Below are 9,916 nucleotides of genomic sequence, written 5' to 3'. Positions count from 1 at the left end.
GAAAAGGGTCTGACCCTAAAAGTAAACCTGGAACTTGCCGTATTAAGGGGCAGCCTCCTGCACGCCAGGGAGTTGACCAAAATTGGGTTTCTTTTGTAAAGAAAATAATATGTAAAGCAACCAGAATATTTCACGATCCCATCACAAGGTTTTAGAAACCATGTGACCAAAACAAAAATTGAGAAATGGACAATCTTTCTTATTTTTTCGTGCACTGTTCCAGTAAGTGTATCATTAACCACCACAACTTAATCCAGGGGTGTCCAACCTGCGGCCCTCCAGCTGCTGCAGGAATTCATCTCCCCTACTCCTCTACCAGGTCCTTAGCTAAAAGATCATTATGGGAGATGTAGTCCTGCAGCAGCTGGAGGGCCGCAGGTTGGACGCCCTTGACTTTTTCCTACGAACGTGTTGTGGCAAAATATAAACTCTTCCTGCGATGTTAGTTTTACATTTGCCATATTTACCTCTTATCGATTTAGATAGTTAACCGTGGCATGTAATTTGCTGTTGATCTACTGCGCCTATGATCCTCAATCACACCTGGGATAAGAGACTATATTGTATGTGGGAATGCAATTACTATATTAATTTTGTAAATGTTCATATCGTTTGTATATATAACAATTTTACATTTTTGTATCTGATTTTTTTTTTTTTTTAAAGCCGTATATGCTTGCCATGCATTTGTATATAAGTTTTAACGCATAGTGGCGATTAATGTACGGAGAGTCACACAAGCCATCTATATATCAAGATGTAGTTGGCTCCTAACCCCTTTTCGGGTATGGCCTTATAAAACATTTTTGGGGCAAATGTTAGAGAAAATGATATTTGAGGACCGTAAACTCATATTTATATAAAATCTCCATGACTTTTCTCCCATCATATTCTTCTTCCCTCTATCTGTCGGTGGAAGAGGAGAGAGGTGAATGAGTCTCAGCAACAGGATGTGTTTTTGTCCTCGTTGCCTCCAAACACGTATTTTACAATCAAACGTTCTACAAAATTAATAGGGGGGATTTAATAACTATGTATAAATATATAAGGGGACAGTACAGAGATCACTCCCAGGACCTATTTATACCCAGGACTGTATCTATAACAAGGGGACATCCTCTACGGCTGGAGGAAAGAAGGTTTCTACACCAGCACAGACGGGGGTTCTTTACAGTAAGAGCGGTGAGATTATGGAACTCTCTGCCAGAGGAAGTGGTTATGGCAAACTCAATAAAAGAGTTCAAAAGGAGCCTGGACGTGTTTCTTGAAAGCAATAATATTTCAAGTTATGGATATTAGATTAATAGGGACAGAACGTTGATCCAGGGATTTATTCTGATTGCCATATTTGGAGTCGGGAAGGAATTTTCCCCCTGGTATGGGGCAATTGGCATCTGCTTCATAAGGGTTTTTTGCCTTCCTCTGGATCAACACAGTAGGGACACAATATGTATATAGGTTGAACTTGATGGACTTTGGTCTTTTTTCAACCTTATGAACTATGTTACTATGTTACAAAACAAACATGTCTGCGTGTTCTTGAACATCTACAAATCCTTTTTTGTCCAAACAACTCCTAGCCTACCTAGAAAAGTGTTTGGAGACCACATGGTGAAGACGGGGACAACGACCAATCCTGGACTGCAAGTCCCATCCAGAGATGATGACTTGAACCGTTGTCTTCATGAGATGTACCCCTAACTTTTATTTCATATAGCTTGTGCTTTTTATTTGTAAATCGGTGTAAATGGTTGTAGATATTTGGCTTTAACTTTTTTGTAGCGCGATTTACAATCTGTATATATTTATTAAACAGTAACAGTCTTCTATGTGGCGAACACCTGTTGACTTTTATATTTCAAAATAAAGATGCTAAAATGTTTTTTCTCCCATAATATGTTTTAATATTGCATATCTGAAACCTCACAGAACTCCCTGTTATATATTATGTAGCAAAACTGTGTAAATAACTAGTAATGTAACTAAAGAGTCCTCAAGTGTTTCCTCTTAAGCCTATCATGTATCCGTGAGAAAACAGCGGGCAGTTATAGTTCTGAAGGCTATACTGACTGCATACAATAAGCACAAAAGTACCCCCCCCCCCCTCAATAATCATGACAAAAAAGTAGGTGATGCAATCAGTCTGTTATACTATAAATAGGCATTGCATAAGCGAGAACAAATATGGGAAATAGTATATTTCTTTTTTAAAAGACAAGCGTCATAGCCAATGAGAATGTGAGTCTGCGATTAACTCCAGTACTGATGAAACGCGTGAGACGTTCTCATTTTCTTATGTCCTTGTAAATCAATAACGTTTGATATTTTTGGATGGACACGTACGCTTGGTGATTTCTGTTCCTGATGTCGCGCCCTATCTCTGCTTCTGTTTGTGGCTGCACCAGGATTGCCGACTCTGCTAGTTTACAACAAGCGGACAAAACCCTTACCGTTCGGTCTATTTCAATAAAAATTTTACTACAACTGTACTAATATGTATCAATTATAATTAATAATAAGCTGCCATTCGACTCCATTGCATGATCTTTGCTTGCAGTGCTTTCTGGCAAATCACAATTATTACACCATGGTATCGGTTTAATGACACAAGTCATTTTGGCTCGAAGTGCTATCTACATCTTAGTTTATAAAGTAATGACTATTAAACAGTATAAATCACTTGGCTTATTGATATTTATTATTTGCACTAGGCTTAATAATCAGTTTGTCTGGTAGATAAGGATGTTAGTTTTCATTCTGTGTATACAATCTTATCTGACGCTGTACTGACTACGGTAGGTAGAGCCTCTTTCATGGCGATAATAATTCTCAATGTGTGAAAATATTTTAGCGGGAAAAGAGCTAGCTGACCAAATCTTCCACATGGGATGAAGTCTAGGAGGGCTACTTTATCCAATGAGTCATTTGCCCATAGCCATATTTCAAGAAGAAAGACCATATTTGTGCTCAAATTGCATATAAACTCTGCTTTGTTCACAGGGACAGTCATGCTAAAACATGAACGGCTCTTGACCAGATGGTCACCACAAAGCTGGAAGCACAGAATCATGTAGAATATTATTGTAGTATGTCTCTTTACTGGAAATAAGGGCTCTAGCCTTAACTATGAAAAACGAGTCTGATCGTTATTACTCCTTCACTCCAATCTTTACAGCAGGCACTATGCAGTCAGGCAGGCAGCACCTGATCATTGTGAAGGCCCATAGAACATCGTTAAGACCCCAGTAGACGTCCACCATGAGCAATGTTGGTGCCTATTTCCGTTTTACACACTATGTGCTTCAATAATCAGCAACCCTGTTCTGTGGGTTACTCATTGGAGGCTAAGCTGTTTCTCTACGATATTTCCCCTTCATTTAGGACTTATAGTTAACTAGGGCGGTTCTAGAAGAGATGAAGTGACTTGTTGGAAATGTTGCCATATTGAAGTCACTGGTCTCTGCAGAGCGGGCCACTATATTGCTAATGTTTGTCTATGGAAATTGAATAGCTCGCCGGCTGTGGCAGAAATAGAAGAATCATCTAACAAGGAGGGGTACCTAAGTACTTTTGTCCACTCCTACGCCCTGGCCACTTAATGATGTCACACTTCACACATTCCAAGAGAGTGAATAATCGAGTGGGTGAGTGCGTGTGTGTTTGTGTGTGCGCGCGAATGAAAGCACACGAAACTGAAATTGAAACAAATATTCAGTGGCTACTCCCTGGCCACTTAATGATGTCCCACTTCACACATATCTAACATTGCCCCTTCATTAATCTTCTTCCTCAGAAGAGAGACAACTGGGTAGACTACCCTGGGAAGTTCACAAGTATGACCGTGAAGACAGCTTCTTAACTTTTAGCCCAACAAAATTCATTTTTCAAAGCTTCTACTTATTCTAGGTTTTCATCAAGATAAGTAAAGTGGAACTATTTTAAATCAAGGAAGCCAAGATTCAGAAAATATGGCTATATTAGCACCTCTAAAGAATTCCATGTCCTGTCCTTCTCCCCCTTCTCATCTCACCTTTAGCAAATGCTACCTGAACCAACTCATTAATCATCAACTTAAGACAATAGGGAAGAATAACTTAATGGGGAGGAATAATCATGCAGATACAGAGTAGGATGGTTGTTCAAATAGTAAATACAGAAGGTAGGGTTTTACTTTAACTTCTTCCTTAACCAAAGTATATAAGCCAGCAGTTTTTTTTTTTTGCTGTTTTACCATAAGCTTTAACTGTGAATCCCTTAATTTTAGTGTATCCACACAAGTTATATAGTTTTTGTTTTTAAAAACAAATAGAACTTTTACTGTTAGATGCATAGTGCAATATTTAATATGAATAATATGTTTAAAAATGAAATTATCTGCGAGCAGGGCCCTCATTACCCAACATATCGGTTTTTCTTTGAATATCCATTGCATGTATAGTACTGTGCATTTTTGGCAAGTGTGCTGTAAAGTAAGAATGCTTTCAAAAATAGACATGCCAATAGTTAATTTTTTTTAATCATTTAGCAAAGTACAAAGTGAGTGAACAGAAGAAAAATCTAAATCAAATAAATATTTGGTGTGACCACACTTTGCCCTTCTTCTAGGTACAATTGCGGTTGGCAGAGAAGACATTCGGAGAGAGTGAATTATTGAGTGGGCGAGTGTGTGTGAGTGAAAGCACACAAAACTGAAATTGAAACAAAAATTCAGTTGGGTCCCTTCTTGTTTTCAGGGGAACCGCACAAATTATTTTCATTAGCGACTCCCCCAAGATGTTTGTAACAGGTGCTGCCTGTGCAGTTTAGAACAGGTTCATGCTGGTGTTCGTTTGTGAACTTCTAAACTTGCGCAGAAAGAACAACGTGGGTGTTCATCGGTCATTCGAAATTATGCTAAAAATCTATAGCAGGTTTTTCCCCCAGGGTACAACGTAACTTACGTTTTTATCTCTCATGTTACAGTACATAAGCACCCCAAAAGTATGTGGACACCCCTCCTACCTACTGAATTTAGGTATATTAGCCACACTCATTGCTAACGGGTGTATAACATCTAACATACAGGCGAGCCATCTCTATAGACAAATACTCTATTGGCAGTATTGGGTCACACTGAGGAGCTCAGCGACTGAGGATAGCACTGAGGATGCCACAAGTCTGTTTGTGATGCTTCTGCCCCTGTCAACTGTAAGTTCCTGTAAAGTAGGTAGACAGAGGTAGACCATGCGCAACTTATAGAGAGTGACTGAAGGCCACATCACGTAAAAATCACCCGTTCTCTGTAGAATCATTCATCACAATGTTAAACTGCGTGTAGAAGCAACATCAGCACTGTGAGGCAGGAGCTTCATGAAATGGCTTTCCATGGCCGAGCACAAGCCAAAGATCACTGTGCACAAAGCCAAGCATCAGCTGGAGTGATGTAAAGCACACAACCACTGGACTCTGGAGCAGTGGAGACATGTTCTCTGGAAGTCTGATGCATGGATCTGGCTTTGGCGGATGACAGAATAGCGCTATCTACCGTAGGCACCATGCATTCTGGTAACGTTTGGTGGAGGAATATTAATGGTCACGGGGTGCTTGGGAATTGGTGGAATGGTATACATTTTGTAAAGCATGTTTAGATATTTTAAAGCCTTAGGAGGATGAGCAAAGACACTCCTGGAATCTCTTTTAGTGTAGAAAATAAAAACAAGCAGATTTCACTTAATGCACATCAACATCCTTCAACTTCACAACCACTGAACAGCCTGCCACCTGCAGTATCCTTTGAAACAATCAAAACTATCAACGATCACAGAGGAACGTAGGCACAAACACAACTTTTTCAAATAGTGCACATAGTTTATTAGTGAAACTGGACAAGTGCCAGGAAACCTTGAAACGTGACCCCCTTTATTATCAGTGGAAAACAAAACTTTGCAGAGGGTGATCAAAATTGCACTTACTATTTCATTTTCCAGTTACATATTTCTACTTCCTTATAATTTAAAATTAAAAAAGAAGGCTCCATTAAAATCTGTACATTCATTTCAACCCGTGAGGGAAAAAGATTAAGCTTTTTTGTTTTTTAAAGTTTGGTGATCTTAGGATTCTGTATCCCTCGTCTCTTCTACCTGTCCTGGTGATCTGCAGACAGTTCTGTGACTGGGTTTACAAACCCTGCATACTCAGAGTTCCCGTTATCATCCATCTCCGCGCTGACAAAATCGTTTTCCCACTCCAGGCCATTGGAATCATCGGAGGCGGAGGCGGTGTGACTCCCAGACTTCTTGCTGCTAAATTTTAAGGCTGCGCGCAGTATGTCCTCTTCGGTTTTTGAACGTTCTCTCATAGGAATTAATCGGTTTATTCCTAGGCAAGAAGGGAATTGTTTAATGGTAATATTTTGATAACCAAGAAGACATAGAAGTATGATTGGCTCCGAGCATTTGACAAATTAACTTTGGGACATTTCATACAAACCTCCAAAGGCGCACTCATTTTCACATTGCAGGGTTGGATATTTGGCACAAATATATATATTTCCGTGAACGTATAAACACACTTGACTATAGAATATCCGAGTGCTAAAAATAATTAAAAGCAGCAGGCATATCTATTGACTTACTCCATATACATGCATACAGGAGTCTAGCTGAAGTTGATACATTTTATTGGGCTAACATAGATAAAAAAAATGTAAAAGGAACTAAAGACGTCTTGAAGGCCATTTTCATTTTAGGGTTATATACATACTGTATCTACATGCGCTCCCCGCATATAAATACAGTTGTCAATATACTAACAGAGATGACCATTAAAATAATATGCCCATTGTATAAATCTTCTACTTAAATGTAAAACAGAATAGTGTGAACTGCAACTGTACACTTACTCGCTTTATCTCTTCACAGTATGATCCTAACACAACATGACGTTCTATATAACCAAACACACATTACATTTTCACATTCACTTCTTCGGGGAACAACACACCCTAACTTTTCCATGTGGACAATTATCAGAGACTAATAGATATTACATGCTGGGCATCTGACCTGAAGAATTCAACCTAGCGGAACACCGTCATGACGTGATTGGACTTCTAGTTAAGCACCACGCCACTTGACGGACAATTTTCATGGTCACAAGCCATAATATATTATATACACACACATTGTGGTTTTTAGTAATATTTTATTTTAATATATAAAACAGATGTGTATAATTTCTCTTCTATGAGTTGGTCACCATGAAACAATTATATCACCCAAAAGGTCATCAACCTACCTTCTTCATCCTCCCATTCTAGATCTAAGGATGTGCTATCATCATTCCCGCTTGTTGACTTTGTTTTATTAGTAAGATCACAACTGCTCTCTGTGTTGGGAGTTAAGATGTTGGCATCAGAAGAAAGCCCTAGACAAGAAACATACATAAAGATTAATGAGAAGAAAAAAAACACTATCCTGCCTATATCGGAATGGGTGTACACGGGACAATCTTCTGAGGGGTGAAGACAAACTTAATAGGACAAAAAGCCAGACTTGCACAAAGTCTTTGTCGCAGCCAAACTAGTAACATCTATAACGTTAATGCAAGAAGAATCGGGTGGCTGTAGGTGGAAACAAAATTGCTGGGGTCATGAAGATCAGTAGATTCTAACTGTTTTCTGATATAAATAAGACGGATCAGTTGAGAATTACATGTCACATAATACTCAAAGGGATCTAACCAAGCACAGGAAGAACGGTCCGAAAGGTGCCTGCTTTCACATTCTATGTTTTTTATGTTTATAACATTCCTCTTTTACAATCATTTCGATTGGGAAATTAGACATTTGACGGTTTTAGCAGAAAGTGATAATCGGAGGATATGTCGCAAGGTTTCCGTTCCATTGAATTTCAGAACACTCTCTCGGAATGTAAAATAACAAAATTAAAGCAAAAATAAAAATACGGCATGCTTCATAACAAGTAGCACTTTATCAGCTTTCTATACCCATTCACCCATAATAAACCCGAACAGTATGCCACCACATTATGAGTAAAGGTCACTTATGTGCTGTAAGGCAATAGGATGCTTAAAGATAACTTTACAAGATGTAACTACCAGCATGATAACCCGCCAGAAGTGTTTGTTAAAAGTTGGGGATCTTTAGCATGTTTTACTTAAACATTGAATCTTGCCGCTACTTTTCTCTGCACCCAATCTACCAGCAGCTCTTGCTCTTCCATCTAAGCCCACATTTATAATTAGCGCTACTAAAATGATAACGTGTATCGTGCGATTGTGGCTTGATCCTGCTGCGGACCAGCCGTATTGAGTCGAATGAGAATTAGATTTAAGGTCGGCTCATGTACATGATGTTTTACGTGAATGCCGCAGAGGGCTTGGGGAGTGTTTCTCTGTTAAGTCTTCATTATATGATGCCCAGACCCGTCCCAGATTCAATGTAAACGAAACTATTGTACCTATAAATCATATCAGATTTTTTAAATACCTAAAAAAACCTGAACATTTGACAACTTACTGCTACTTCTGAATGCTTCATATTGTGATTTCACACTCTGCAAATAGGATTCAAAATCCTCTGCCACGGAGCTGTAATAAAAGAACAAAAACATAACTCAATGCTGTAATAAAGTAGGTAAAACACACAGAAACACATTTCCTGTTTATTTCTTTATGTCACACATGGACAGAAGACGTACTGTTAGGAAACAATGTTATGTCTCCAAGGTCTTGAAGAATTGAAGGAATGCAGACTTGTTGAGTGATCATATACTGTTACACTTTGTTTAATGACTAACAGATTTCATATGCAAATACAGGGTCAAAAATTACCTTTTGGGATTCTCTCCACTGTTTGCTGCTTGAGCTCTTAGTCGGATCCATTGTAATCTGTGTCGCTAAAACACAACCAATAAGAGGTTAAGATTCGGTCATATCTTTTTATAGACCTGATCATGTCATTTTTTGGGTGACTTTTTTTTCCCCCCTCAAACACCACATTGATCTGATTCTTAATAGCAATCCTGATGAAGTCCATAGCTCTGTAGACTTTAATCACAAGGTAGTATAATAAGGAGTCAGGGTGTCCGTCTAGTAGATTGGGCTAAAACAACACAGCTACAACAAATGGCTAAAATAATACAGCTTCAACATATGATGCAAAAACTAGAATCGTCCTTTTTTTTTTGTTTAAAAAAAATGTAAAAAAGGTATTTTGAATCTAATCCTAGTAATGTAAAAATGCTGGGGGATCCCCTTTTAATAAACACCACAGAGTTCAACATGCAACGCTTACGGAACGGAACCAAAGGAAAGGTACATTATCCGGAAAACAAAGCGTTAGAGGAATCACAAACCAAAATTCTTGTTCCGAATACGGATCTAATTCTAACGGTGTTTAATAGAAATTGAACCTAATTATATGTTATATTCTAAACAGCCTGTGTTGTTACCCCCTGGTTGTATGAACACTCTAGATGTCTGACACGCTCTGCACCCGACGTCCTTTTATTGCTTGCAGGATATATTTACCGTGTACAGTTACACATGGCATTACTACACTGGGCTCGGCTCGCTAAGGCATGAGCTGACGGAACAGCTGTGCCTTCAACTCCTCAACTCCACTATACATTATGAGGGTCCAACTCCAGTGTGTTTCTGTTCCAAGAAGAGCTTTGCTGGCCCTGTATAATGTATAGTTAGGTCAAGGTGATTTCTTCAACATCCTCACCCTTTGAATTATGCATTATACAAGAGCAGCTCGTCCCTTTCCCGCTGGAAAAATTTGCTGGGGTCGGCGTATCTTAACAATTAGTGAAGGAGACAAAACAACAACAACCAGGGCCAGACTGGCCCACCGGGATACCGGGAAATTTCCCGGTGGGCTAGTCGGTCCGTGGGCGGCCCACAGACCAAC

The 9,916-nt window shown here is 39.0% G+C and overlaps 1 protein-coding gene across 1 annotated transcript in view; it reads right to left on the bottom strand.

Annotated features, from left to right (window-relative positions):
• Window positions 1-6,115: 6,115 nt before the first annotated feature.
• Window positions 6,116-9,916, bottom strand: part of LOC149289342 (AP-1 complex-associated regulatory protein-like) — a 28,475-nt gene continuing 24,674 nt past the window's right edge. Inside the window, exons 7-10 of the mRNA XM_089490789.1 lie at window positions 8,833-8,897; window positions 8,519-8,589; window positions 7,276-7,404; window positions 6,116-6,357 (exon numbers count right to left, since the gene is read on the bottom strand). Coding sequence (XP_089346915.1) covers window positions 6,116-6,357; window positions 7,276-7,404; window positions 8,519-8,589; window positions 8,833-8,897 — 507 coding nt within the window. The remainder of the gene's footprint in view (window positions 6,358-7,275; window positions 7,405-8,518; window positions 8,590-8,832; window positions 8,898-9,916) is intronic.

This window comes from Sceloporus occidentalis, unplaced genomic scaffold (assembly GCF_023333645.1).
Source record: "Sceloporus occidentalis isolate IW3139 unplaced genomic scaffold, rSceOcc1.0.p SCAF_46, whole genome shotgun sequence".
Classification (NCBI taxonomy): Eukaryota; Metazoa; Chordata; class Lepidosauria; order Squamata; family Phrynosomatidae; genus Sceloporus; species Sceloporus occidentalis.
Note: the sequence above shows the minus strand (reverse complement) of the source record. Positions and strands in the feature narration are given on the sequence as shown.